The sequence below is a fragment of the Bos mutus genome, chromosome 13 (assembly GCF_027580195.1).
Source record: "Bos mutus isolate GX-2022 chromosome 13, NWIPB_WYAK_1.1, whole genome shotgun sequence".
Lineage (NCBI taxonomy): Eukaryota > Metazoa > Chordata > Mammalia > Artiodactyla > Bovidae > Bos > Bos mutus.
In genome coordinates, this window is record NC_091629.1 from 30902640 (window position 1) to 30916757 (window position 14118).

Genomic DNA, 14118 nt, shown 5'->3' on the forward strand with positions numbered 1-14118 from the left:
GGTGAGCGGGGGTGGGCATTGTCTTTTGCCATTAAGTACAATGGTGCTCTTGGTTTTGTGTTTGTGGCCTTTGCTGGGCGGACCAGATCCCCTTCTGTTATGATCTGCTGAGAGTTTTGAGGAGGAATGGTTAAAGAGGAATTTGTCATGCTTTTTCTTCATCTGTGGCAATGATTGTATTTTTTTTTTTTGTATTGTATTTTTTTGTGTGTGTGTTAAGATAAATTACATTGATTTTTAGAAAATGTTTAACCAACCTTAAATTCCTGGGGTATGCCTCACTGAGTCAGGATGTTATACATTTCTCATATATTATTGGATTGGATTGGCCATAATTCTGCTTAGAATTTGTACGCCTGCGTTCATGAGGGATGTTGGTCTGTAGGTTTATTTTGATGTTTTCCCTCCTACTGAATTTTTGGGAAGAGTTTATTTCTTCCTTAAATGAAAAATGAAGCCATCCAAATGTAGAATATTGATTGTGGGAAAATTGTCAGCTACACTTTGTTTGGTTTTTTATATAGGGCTAACCAGGTTTATTTCTTCTTGAGAGAGCTTTGGTTTCTTATGTCTCTACTTACATACTTTGTCCATTTCATCTAAATTTTCCAAGTTATTGCATAGAATTGCTCACAGTACTCTATTTATCCTTTGAGTATCTATAAAATTCGTTGTCATGTCATAGCACTCATTCCTGTTGGTAATTCTTGTCTTCTCTCCCCCTCTCCCCATAGTTAGTCTGGGTAGACGTTTGTGAATTTTATTCATCTCAAAGAACCAGTATTTGGATAATAAGTCAGATCCTGTTAGTTATAGGATCTGACTTTAATTCAGGCATTTAGAATGTTAACGTTTACTATGGTAATTAATATGGTTAGATTTGAGTCTCTTACCTTGCTAGTTGTTTGAGAATAGCTTTCGACTTACAGGAAAATTGAGCAGATGGATACAGAGAGTTCCCATAGACCCAGCATTCGTTTTCTCCTGTTAACACCTTATATTCGTATGATGCATTTGCCACAGTTCCTGAACCAGAATTGGTGCATTTCACCTATTGACATTTTTCTGTCCCAGGACACCATATTACATGTGGTGACTTGTGTTCTTAGGCTCTCTTGCCTGTAACAGCTTCTCAGAGGTTACTTGTTTTTGATGACCTTGATAATTTTGAGGAGTACGGCTCAGTTATTTAATTTTGAGGAGTACTGCTCAGTTATTTGGCATGATACTGGAATTTGTGTGATGTTTTTCTTACCATGGTGGGTTTGAGGGAAGGAATACCACAGAAGTCAAGAGCCATTTTCATCCCATCACATTAAGAGTACATACTGCCAACATGATTTATTGCTGCTGTTGTTGACCGTGACCAGCTGGCTGAAGTAGGTTTATTATTAGCTTTCTCAACTGTGAAGTTACTCTTTTTATTCCCTTCTACATGCAGTCCTGTCACTGTGCCAGCCTACACTTCAGGAGTGTCCATGGAGTGTTCATGAGGGCAGAGCAGGAGGCGTGAGCTCCCTCCTTCCTTTGATGTGATCCTTCCCTGGCCTCAGGGAGTCCTCGTGCCTGTGCTATGCAGGGAACGTGCGCCTGCCTCCAGGGGTGCCTTGCACCTCTGGGTGCCCTCCTGGTGTGCTCTGTTCCTGCATTGTCCCACACCCTGGACTTGGGGACCTTCGGGCTTCTCTGTCTGCTCCCTGAGCCCAGGCCATCCTTGTGTCTCTCTCAGGAGCTAATGCTCTACATCTAGAAAACTGGTTTGTTTGTTTTTTTAATAAAAAAGATATTTAAAATCCACCATGTGCCAGATGTACTTGGGACTCAGTGCATACGATTGGTGAAAGCTCCTGTTCTCTGGGTGCTTACATCCATTCGGGCAGAGACAGACTGTCATCATACACAGAATATACTTATGTTCACGTTAGATAATGTGAGAGGGTGATGCACACCATGGAGAAGACAGGTCATGATGAGTAAATGGTGGGAGGTTACAGTTTTCTTTCTCTTTTTATTTAGGTGTAATTGACAAGTAAATGTTAATTATACTTAAGGTGTATAGCAACATGATGGTTTAATAGCTATCACCTCATATACTTTTTTTTCCCATTGGAATGCTGAGAACACTTAAGATCTGCTCTCTTGGCAAAGTTCAAGTATACAGTACAGCATTATTAACTATAGTCACCATGCTATACAGTAGATCCCAGAGCTTATGTCTTACAACTGAACGTTTGTATTCTTAAAGCAGCGTCTTTCCATTTCCTGCCTCCAACCCCTGGCAGCCATGGCTCTACCCTCTGGTTCTGTATGTTCACAACTTTTTTAGATTCCTCATATAAGTGGCATTGTGTAGCTTTGGGGGGTTCTTTCTGACTTATTTCACTTAGCACAGTAGTCTCTAAATTCATCCATGTTGTTGTATGTTGGTCGGGTTTCTTGTGGAATAATACTCCACTGTGTATATATTGTGTGTGTATATTTGTTGTTCAGTCACTAAATCGTGTCTGACTCTTTCGTGATCCCATATGCACCTGCGTCCAGGGGTTTCCCACGTCTCTGGGCACCCTCCTGGTATGCTCTGTCCCTGCATTGTTCCATGCCCTGGACTATATATAGACAGACACACACACACAGACACATTTTTTTTATCCATTCACCCATTGATAGACACGTGGGAGGTTTCCATGTCTTGGGTATTATAAATAGTCCTTGTAAACATGGAGGTGCAGGCAGATCTTTGAGACTCTGAGCTCCTTTCCTTTGTGTGTATGCCCGGTAATGGGACTCGTGGATCATGTGGTTGTGCTATTTTAATTTTTGAAGAACCTCCACACTTTTCCGTGGTGGCTGTGCCAGTTTACGTCCCCACCAGTAATACACGGGGCAGGGGTGGGGCAGCGCGCCCTTTTCTTGACATCCTTCCCACACTTGTCATTTGTTACCTTTTTTTTGGATAATGACAGTTTTGACAGGTGAGCAGTGGTCCTCATTTTGGTTTTTGACTTGTAGTCCCCTAATGATTAGAGATGTTGAACATCTTTTCATGTGCTGCTTGGCTATCTGTATGTCTTCTTTGAGAAACTCTCTGTTTAAGTCCTTTACCCATTGTTTCTTTTAATCATAGGTTGTTTTTTTTTTGCTACTGAGTTATATTAGTTCCTTATGTATTTTGAATATTAACCCCTTGTCAGGTACATGATTTGTAAATATTTTCTCCTGTTCAGTAGGTTGTTTTTTTCATTTTGTTGATGGTATCCTTTACTGTACAAAAGGTGTTTTTTTTGAGATTAAAAAAAATTTTTTTTTATTGAAGGATAATTGCGTTACAGAATTTTGTTGTTTTCTGTCAACCCTCAACATGAATCAGCCAGTTCAGTTCAGTTCAGTCACTCAGTCGTCTGACTCTTTGCGACCCCGTGAATTGCAGCACGCCAGGCCTCCCTGTCCATCACCAACTCCCGGAGTTCACTCAGACTCATGTCCATCGAGTCAGTGATGCCATCCAGCCATCTCATCCTCTGTCATCCCCTCTCCTCCTGCCCCCAATCCCTCCCAGCATTAGGGTCTTTTTTAATGAGTCTGCTCTTCGCATGAGGTGGCCAAAGTATTGCAGTTTCAGCGTCAGCATCAGTCCTTCCAAAGAACACCCAGGGCTGATCTCCTTTAGGATGGACTGGTTGGATCTCCTTGCAGTCCATGGGACTCTCAAGAGTCTTCTCCAGAAATGCAGTTCAGAAACATAGGTATACATATATCCCCTCCTTTTTTAACCTCTCTCCCATCTCCCGCCCCATCCTACCCATCTAGATTGATACAGAGCCCCTATTTGAGTTTCCTGAGCCATACAGCAAATTCCCATTGGCTATCTGTTTTATATATGGTAATGTAAGTTTCCATGTTACTCATTCCATACATCTCACCCTCTCCCCATATCCATAAGTCTATTCTCCAAATCTGTTTTCTCCATTGCTGCCCAGAAAATAAATTCTTCAGTACCATTTTTCTAGATTCCGTGTATATGCATTCAGTTCAGTTCAGTGCAGTCACTCAGTCGTGTCCAACTCTTTGCAACCCCATGAATTGCAGCACGCCAGGCCTCCCTGTCCATCACCAACTCCCGGAGTTCACCAAACTCAAGTCCATCGAGTCGGTGATTAGAATACAATATTTGTCTTTCTCTTTCTGACTCACTTCACTATCTATAATAGGTTCTAGGTTCATCCACCTCATCAGAACTGACTCAAATGCAATCTTTTTTATGGTTGAGTAATATTTCATTGTGTATATGTACCACAACTTCTTTATCCATGCATCTGTCGATGGACATCTAGGTTGCTTCCATGTTCTAGCTATTGTAAATAGTGCTGCAGTGAACAATGGTATGCATGTGTCTTTTTCAATTTTGGTTTCCTCAGGGTATATGCCTAGGAGTGGGATTGCTGGGTCATATGGTGGTTTTATTCCTAGTTTTTTAAGGAATCTCCATACCATCTTCCATAGTGGCTGTATCAGTTTACTTTCCCACCAGCAGTGCAAAAGTGTTCCTTTTCTCCACATCCTCTCCAGTATTTATTGTTTGTAGACTTTTTGATGAGGGCCATTCTGACCAGTGTGAGGTGATATCTCATTGTGTTTTTGTTTTGCATTTCTCCAATAATGAGTAATGTTGAGCATCTTTTCATGTGTTTGTTAGCCATCTGTTTGTCTTCTTTGGAGAAATGCCTGTTTAAGTCTTTTCCCACTTTTTGATTGGGTTGTTTGTTTTTTTGGCATTGAGTTGTTTGAGCTGCTTTTATATTTGGGAAATTAATCCTTTGTCAGTTGTTTCATTTGCTATTATTTTCTCCCATTCTGAGGGTTGTCTTTTCACTTTGCTTATAGTTTCCTTTGCTGTGCAAAAGCTATTAAGTTTCATCAGGTCCCACTTGTTTACTTTTGTTTTTTTTTTTTTCCTGTTACCCTAAGACATAGGTTGTAGAGGATCTTGCTTTGATTTATGTCATCAAGTGTTCTGCCTATGTTTTCCTCTAAGAGTTTTATATTTCTGGTCTTACATTTAGGTCTTCAGTCCATTTTGAGTTTATCTTTGTGTGGTGTTAGGAAGTGTTCTAATTTCATTCTTTTATATGTAGCTGTCCAGTTTTCCCAGCACCATTTATTGAAGAGTCTGTCTTTGCCCCATTGTATATTCTTGCCTCCTTTGTCAAAAATAAGGTACCCAGAAGTACATGAGTTTGTTTCTGGGTTTTCTATCTTGTTCCATTGTTCTATATTTCTGTTTTTGTGCCAGTACCATACTGTCTTAACGTCTGTAGCTTTGTAGTATAATCTAAAGTCAGGAAGGTTGATTCCTCCAGCTCCATTCTTCTTTTTCAAGACTGCTTTTGGCTATTTGGGGTCTTTTGTGTTTCCATATGAATTGTGAAATTTTATGTTCTAGCTCTGTGAAAAATGCCATTGCTAATTTGATAGGGATTGCATTGAATCTGTAGATTGCGTTTGGTAGTATAGTCATTTTCACAATATTGATTCTTCCTATCCGAGAACATGGAATATCTCTGCATCTGTTTATGTTGTCTTTGATTTCTTTCATTAGTGTCTTATAAATTTCTGTGTACAGTTCTTTTGTCTCAGGTAAGTTTATTCCTAGATATTTAATTCTTTTTGTTGCTGTGGTGAATGGGATTGATTCCTTAGTTTCTCTTTCTGAGTTTTCATTGTTGTATATAGAAATGCAAGTGATTTCTGTGTATTAATTTTGTATCTTGTAACTTTGCTAAATTCACTAGTAATTAGCTCTAGTAATTTTCTGATAGTATCTTTAGGGTTTCATAGGTACAGTATTGGAGAAGGCAATGGCACCCCACTTCAGTACTCTGGCCTGGAAAATCCCATGGACGGGGGAGCCTGGAAGGCTGCAGTCCATGGGGTCGCTATGAGTCAGACACGACTGAGCGACTTCGCTTTCATGCATTGGAGAAGGAAATGGCAACCCACTCCAGTGTTCTTGCCTGGAGAATCCCAGGGACGGGGGAGCCTGGTGGGCTGCCGTCTATGGGGTCACATGGAGTCGGACACGACTGAAGTGACTTAGCAGCAGCAGGTACAGTATCATGTCATCTGCAAACCGTGAGAGCTTTGCTTCTTCTTTTCTAGTAATTTTCTGATAGTATCTTTAGGGTTTCCTAGGTACAGTATCATGTCATCTGCAAACAGTGTGAGCTTTACTTCTTTTCCAATTTGGATTCCTTTTATTTCTTTTTCTTCTTTGACTGCTATAGCTAGAATTTCAAGAACTATGTTGAATAATAGTGGTGAAAGTAGACACCTTTATCTTTTTCCTGATCTTGAGGGAATGTTTTCAGTTTTTCACCAGTGAAAATAGTGTTTGCTGTAGGCTTATCATATATGGCTTTTATTATGTTGAGGTAGGTTCCTTCTATGCCCATTTTTTGAAGAGTTTTAATCATAAATGGGTGCTGAACTTTGTCAAAGGCTTTTTCTGCATCTATTGAGATTATCATATGGTTTTTATCTTTCAATTTTTTAATATGGTGTATCACATTGATTGATTTGCATGTATTAAAGAATCCTTTATTCCTTTATTCCTGGAATAAACCCAACTTGATCATGATGTATGAGCTTTTTTTTTTTCCCAAGAACTCATTTTTTTATTTCACCATTTCTTGCATTTGAAGTGTTCCTTGATGACATCCTTGGCCTGGGACTCTGCCATAGTCCTTAACCACCACATAACTGCACCCAACCACTTTACGGGGTTTTCCCTCTCTGTCAGTTTTGCAGAGGCCTACCCATTCCCTAGTTTCTTGTTATCAACATTAATCAGGTTGATTTGATGCTCAACACAAAGGACCTCCACCAACTTGAAATACATAGGCTCATCACAGTTGGATGCAAGCACACGTAGATGGGCTTGACGCTTGTTTAAGGCTTTGGCAGTTTCGTGAATTCCACGTGCTAAGCCATAGTGGATGAGGGCAGTGTTCAGCATCTCTTGCAGAGCAGTATTAATGTCCACTACGCCTCCAGCAGCAATGCCTTTCTCGGCCATGGCAGTGGGTTATAGGTGGAGCCGAATCTTTAATGCACCCGAACCTCCGCCTCCACACGGCTCCATGGCAGCAGGGAAAAAGCAAGCTTTTTGATGTGTTACTGAATTCTCTTTGCTAAAAGTTTGTTGAGGATTTTTGCATCCATGTTCATCAGTGATATCGGCCTGTAGTTTTCTTTTTTTGTGCTCTGTTTGTCTGGTTTTGGTATCAGGGTGGTGGTGGCCTCGTAGAATGAGGTTGGAAATGTTCCTTCCTCTGCAATTTTCTGAACGAGTTTTAGAAGGATAGGCATTAGATCTTCTCTAAATGTTTGATAGAATTCTCCTGTGAAGCCGTCTGGTCCTGGGCTTTTGTTTTTTGGGAGATTTTTGATCACAGCTTCAATTTCAGTGTTTGGGTTGTTCGTAATTTCTATTTCTTCCTGGTTCAGTCTTGGGAGATTGAACTTTTCTAAGAATCTGTCCGTTTCTTCCAGGTTATCCATTTTATTGTCATATAGTTGTTCATAATAGTCTCTTACATTCCTTTGTATTTCTGCATTGTCTGTTGTGACTTCTTTTCCATTTCTAATTCTGTTGATTTGATCCTTCTCTCTTTTTTTCTTGATGAGTCTGGCTAAAGGCTTGTCAATTTTGTTTATCTTCTCAAAGAACCAGCTTTTAGTTTTATTAACCTTTACTTGTTGTTTCTTTCATTTCTTTTTCATTCATTTCTGTTTCGATCTTTTGATTTCTTTCCTTCTACTAATTTTGGTTGCTTTTTTATTTTTCTTTTTCCAGTTGTTTTAGGTGTAAAGTTAGGTTGTCATTTGATGTTTTTCTTGTTTCTTGAGGTGGGATTGTATTGCTGTAAACTTCCCTCTTAGAACTGCTTTCACTGCATCCCATAGGTTTTGAGTTGTGTTTTCATTGTCATTTGTTTCTAGAAATTTTTTGATTTCCCTTTTGATTTCTTCAGTAACCTGTTATTTAGAAATGTGTTGTTTAATCTCCATGTGTTTGTGTTTCTTACAGTTTTTTCTTGTAATTGATATCTAGTCTCATAGCATTGTGATCAGAGAAGATGCTTGATACAATTTCAGTTTTCTTAAATTTACTGAGGTTTGATTTGTGACCCAAGATGTGGTCTATCCTGGAATATGTTCCGTGTACACTTGAGAAGACAGTGTATTCTTTTGCATTTGGATGGAATGTCCTGAAGATATCAATGAGATCCAACTCATCTAATGTATCATTTAAGACTTGTATTTCCTTATTACTATTCTCTTGATGATCTGTCCATTGGTGTGAGTGGGGTGGTAAAGTCTCCTACTACTGTGCTACTGTCAATTTCTCCTTTTATGTCTGTTAGTGTTTGTCTTATGTGTTGAGGTGCTTTATGTTGGGTGCATAGATATTGCACCCAAGAGGGTATCTTCCTCTTAGATTGATCCCTTGATCATTATGTAGTGTCCTTCCTTATCTCTTGTAATCTTCTTTATTTTAAGGTCTATTTTGTCTGATACGAGTATTACTACTCCAGCTTTCTTTTGCTTCCCATTTGCATGGAATATATTTTTCCATCCTCTCACTTTCAGTTTGTATGTGTCTTTAGGTCTGAAGTGGGTTTCTTGTAGACAGCATATATATGGGTTTTGTTTTTGTATCCATTCAGCCAGTCTGTGTCTTTTGGTTGGAGCATTTAATCCACTTACATTTAAAGTAATTATTGAAAAAAAAAATAATAAAGTAATTATTGATACATATTTTCCTATTGCCATTTTCTTAATTGTTTGGGGTTGATTTTGTAGATCTTTTTTCTTCTCTTGTGTTTTTTGACTATAGAAGTCCCTTTAACATTTGTTGTAAAGGTGGTTTGGTGGTACTGAATTCTTTTAACTTTTGCTTGTCTGAAAAACTACATTTCTCCATCAGTTTTGAATGAGATCCTTGCCTGGGTACTGTAATCTTGGTTGTAGATTTTTCCCTTTCAGTCCTTTAAATATATCCTGCCATTCTCTTCTGGCTTACAGAGATTCTGCTGAAAGATCAGCTGTTAAGTGTATGGGGTTTCCCTTGTATGTTGCTTGTTGCTTCTCCCTTGCTGCTTTTAATATTCTTTCTTTGTGCTGAGTCTTTGTTAGTTTGATTAGTATGTGTCTTGGCATGTTTCTCCTTGGGTTTATCTTGTATGGGACTCTTTGTGCCTCTTGGCCTTGATTGACTATTTCCTTTTCCATGTTGGAGAAATTTTCAACTATAATCTCTTCAAAAGTTTTCTCATACACTCTCTTTTTCTCTTCTTCTTCTGGGACCCCTATAATTCGAATGTTGGTGTGTTTGATATTGTCTGAGAGGTCTCTGAGACTATCCTGAATTCTTTTCATTCTTTTTACTTATTCTGCTCTTCAGAAGTTATTTCCATCATTTTATCTTCCAGCTCACTGATTCGTTCTTCTGTTTCAGATAGTCTGCTATTGATTCCTTCTAGAATATTTTTAATTTCAGTAATTGTGTTGTTTGTCTCTTTATGTTTATTCTTTAATTCTTGTGGGTCTTTGTTAATTGATTCTTGCATTTTCTCCGTTCTGTTTTCAAGGTTTTGATCATCTTTACTATCATTATTCTGAATTCTTTTTCATGTAGTTTGCCTATTTCCTCTTCATTTATTTGGACTTCTGTCCTTCTGGTTTGTTCCTTCATTTGTGTAGTATTTCTCTGCCTTTTCATTATTATTATTTTTTTTTTAACTTACTGTGTTTGAGGTCTCCTTTTCCCAGGCTTGAAGGTTGAATTCTTTCTTCCTTTTGGTTTCTGCCCTTGTAAGGTTGGTCCAGTGTTTGTGTCAGCTTCATATAGGGTGAGATTTGTGCTGAGTGTGTGTGTGTTTTTCCTCTGATGAGCAATGCTAAGTGAGGTGGTAATCCTGTCTGCTGATGATTGAGTTTGTATTTTTGTTTTGTTTGTTGATTAGATGAGGAGTCCTGCACAGGGTGCTACCGATGGCTAGGTGATGCCAGGGCTTGTATTCACGTGGTTTCCTTTGTGTGCGTTCTCTCTATTTGATACTCCCTGGGGTTAGTTCTCTGGTAGTCTAGAGTCTTGGAATCAGTGCTCCCACTCCAAAGGCTCAGGGCTTGATATCAAGTTTTGCGTGGTTCTGTATATTCTTTCCCTCTGGTCAGGTCCTCCTGTCCGCTCTCAGCCTATGTTCTGCGTGCACTTCTGTGTCTGAAGGTGCATTCCTGATGTATCCGTGGAAGGAGATGTACTCCATGTCCACCTACTCATCTGCCATCTTGTTCTCCTGTACAAAACCTTATTAATGGAATGTAGTCCCCATGTTTATTTTTGCTTTTGTTGCCTGTGCTTTGGGTGTTATATCCAAAAAGATTGTTGCCAAGTCTGATTGCTAGGACATTTTTTTTTACATTGGCTGTTTTTTTTTAAGTTATACAGTTTCAGCTCTTAATGTAAGTCTTTAAGTTTCAGCTCTTACATGTAAGTCTTTAAATCATTTTGAGTTGGTTTTTGTATATGAGGTAAAATAAGGGTTCCATTAATTCTCTTGCATGTGGCTGTCAGTTTTCCCAGCATTATTTATTAAAGAAATTGTCCTTTCTCCTTAAGTATTCTTGGCAGCCTTGTTGAAGATCAGCTGGTCACATGCATGTGGGTTTATCTCTGGGTTCTCAGTTCTATTCCATTGGTCTGTATGTCTATTTTATGCCAATAGCATATTTTTTTGATAACTATAGCTTTTCAAAGTAGTTTGGAGTCAGGAAGTGTGATGCTTCCAGCATTGTGCTTCTTACTCAAGATTTCTTTCGCTATTCAGTCTTTTGGTTTCATGCAAATTGTAGGGTTGTTTGATGTACTTATGCAAAAAATGCCATTAGAATTTTGATAAGGATTGATTGCATTGAATCTGTAGATTGCTTGGAATATTTTTACATGGAGATCTTCACAGTATTCTAACCCAAGAAATGGGGATATGTTTTCATTTATTTGTCTTTAATTTCTTTCATCAGTACCTTCAGGTTTCCAGCTTACAGATCTTTCTCCTTTTGGTTAGATTTATTCCTGGATATTTAATTCTTTCACTTGCAGTTGTGAGTGGGATCGTTTTCTTAGTTTCTTCTTCGGATGGTTTGTTGTTAGTGTACAGAAATACTGCTGGTTGTGTATCACAAGTCAGGTAGGCTTTCTTCCTTATTCTTCATTCTTTTTTCTTTGTGTTCCTCTAGCTGACTAATTTCACATGACCTGTTTTCGAGCTTGCTGATTATTCCTTCTGCATTGAGTCTGCTTGTGCCCTATGCTTTTCTCCTTTGTGTCCGATTCTACCTGTTTACTGTTTACTTATTTGGCTATTGATTGCCTCCTTCTAAGAGCAGAGACTGCCTCTTTGAGGCTGAGTAAGGAGCTCTACTGGGGCTTCCCAGGTGGCTCAGTGGTAAAGAACCTGCCTGCCAGTGTAGGAGATGCAGGAGACATGGGTTTGATCCCTGGGTTAGAAAGATCCCCTGGAGAAAAGCATGGCAGCCCACTCCAGTATTCTTGTCTGGAGAATCCAGTATTCTTGTCTGGAGAATCCAGTGGACAGAGGAGCCTGGCAGGCTACAGTTCACAGAGTCACGAAGATCAGACATGAGTGAGCACACAGCACACACACAGGCAGCTCTGCAGCAGTGCCCAGCACGCAGGAGGTGTCTCAGGAGGCAGTGCTATCTGTTCAGTATGGACTTGAACATGTGTGCATGAGAGCCCTTTCTGGATGAAGGGATGGAATGTGACTGTGGCTTCAAGGCTTATTTCTAATTTTCAGTCTCATTAGGTCCATTAGTTTTGTTTGTTTTGGTTTGTTTTTTTCCTGGTGGGAGATAGATTTTATTGAAGCTCTTTACATAAAACATGTGCTGTCTCTTTGTCATCAATGTTTCCACTCTGTCTTTGCTTTTGATGGTCTTTAACTTTGACTTTTAAAATGCAAGTGTCTCTTGTTAGAAAATCCTGCATGTATTATTATGCCATGCAAATATATATAGTTGTGTCTAAAAACTCTTTAGTCACTTTATTTCCTTTATATTTTATTATATTTTTAGCATCTTATCTGCTTGTAGGTCACCTGTAAATCCTTTTTGAATTGAGACAAAAGCTCCTGCTAAACTTTGCTAATAAATCTTACTCCTCAGGTTATTTTTGAAACTGTTTTTGTATTGGGGGGTAAGGGATTTTTTGTTTCCTTTTGTTTGCCTATATGATTTCCTTGTAAAATAATTTTTTTTATTTGCTATTACGTAGATAAATTACTATGTATATTGAAACCATTAAAATTGCTATACTGAATCAAGTGCTTGGTGAATTTAAGCCATTTTTCCTTTGCCTTTATGTAGGAGGGAATGATTCTCAACCAGAAAGCCAGGAAGACCCCCGGGAAGTACTTAAAAAGACATTGGAATTCTGCTTGTCTAGGTAAGGATGGTAGTGTTTTTCTAGCACCTGGTACCTAAGGTGTTGTATGTTGTTACTCTGTATAGATGTAGTACTTTACATGTTAACATCTGTGTCTGTACCTCCATCTGTAGGAAGTCAAGGTCTCCTATTGCCGTCCCATGCCCCTGGAATCAGACTTCCGGGGTGGGGCCGTAGGTGGTCAGTCTCACAGGTGGTGATGAGGTCGTGCTGTTGGTTACTTCCCTGCTTTTCCAGCCTCTGCTGCAGAAGCTGGAGGCCAGGGGTGGAGCCATAGCCTCTCTGATAGCTGTTCAGCCCGAACCACAAGCACTCTGGGCACCAGCTTTTCTTGGCCTTTTCACATTTTTCTTACTTTCTCATTCTCTCATCTGGGTTTCCTTACTTTAAGAAGTGTGTTTCTATTTTTAATAAGCTTCTCAAACACTTTTTTAGAACAAAGATAAGCTAGAAATAATTTTTTAAAGATTGACTTGCTTACTGATTTTGATTGTATAAACTGCAGTACACTTGCTCTCTCTGCTTCCCCAGATGTCTTTGACAAAATTGACCCAAGGTCAGAGAGATGGCAAATAGCAGAGTACATCGTACACGCTCATTTCCTCTCATGAAATTTCCTTTTAATAAAGCTGTGAAAAATTAAAAAGCTGTGAACTAAGAAAGATTGTCTTCTTTCTGCAGGGAGAACCTTGCTAGTGACATGTACCTTATATCACAGATGGACAGTGACCAGTACGTGCCAATCACCACAGTAGCTAACCTGGACCACATCAAGAAGCTCAGCACCGACATGGACCTGATTGTTGAGGTGCTGAGATGTAAGTGGACTGCAGTCCAGGCTGTGTCGTCCATGGTCCAGATGGCATTTTTCTGGCCAGCGTGACACTTAGAGGCACAGCTATTCGTGCTAAGGACTCGACGGCAAGTGGTGCCTTTGTCACCCTCCAGACTTTCTGACAGTCTGGTGAGGCGCACGTCGCACTGGGCGTCAGTGTGCTGTGGAACCACAGCCTCAGGCGCATCCTAGGTTATGGGTGCTGAGAGTCGAACGGGCTGGCGGGAAGAGTGTGAATGAGAGGTGCAATCAAGAGCTCTTCAGGGTGAAGGAGCATGCCCTTTATGTGTGAATCAGCACGCCCTGTCCGAGGAGTTCTTTTCAAATTCCTGCTTCCTGCTGAAGTACTGGTGATATATTATTGTGTTGTTCCTTAACAGCACATTGTGAATGAAGTTGTTTCTTGGACATTTGGCCATGTCAAAGGGAAGTTTCACGGTTACTTCAGAGACCCATGGGAATTCAGAAAGGGTGGATATTTTAGGTGTGAACTTCCTTGTGTACTTTGCAGACGGAGGTTCCACAACTTTACCATTTTATTTGTTTTTAAAAGCCACTGTGCTGCTGGCTGCTGCTAAGTCGCTTCAGTCATGTCCGACTCTGTGCGACCCCACAGACGGCACCCCATCAGGCTCCCCCGTCCCTGGGATTCTCCAGACAAGAACACTGGAGTGGGTTGCCATTTCCTTTTCCAGTGCATGAAAGGAAAAGTGAAAGTGAAGTTGCTCAGTCGTGTCTGACTCCTAGTGACCCCATG

General features: G+C 39.8%; 1 protein-coding gene and 1 pseudogene across 5 annotated transcripts in view; one reads left to right on the top strand and one right to left on the bottom strand.

The window, feature by feature from the left end:
• Window positions 1–14118, top strand: part of LARP4B (La ribonucleoprotein 4B) — a 90125-nt gene that overhangs the window by 57302 nt on the left and 18705 nt on the right. For all 5 annotated transcript variants that reach the window (XM_070381225.1, XM_070381224.1, XM_070381222.1 and 2 more), the window contains 2 exons: window positions 12448–12526; window positions 13208–13344. In XM_070381225.1, coding sequence (XP_070237326.1) covers window positions 12448–12526; window positions 13208–13344 — 216 coding nt within the window. The remainder of the gene's footprint in view (window positions 1–12447; window positions 12527–13207; window positions 13345–14118) is intronic.
• On the bottom strand, window positions 6677–7208 carry LOC102273735 (small ribosomal subunit protein eS12-like; annotated as a pseudogene).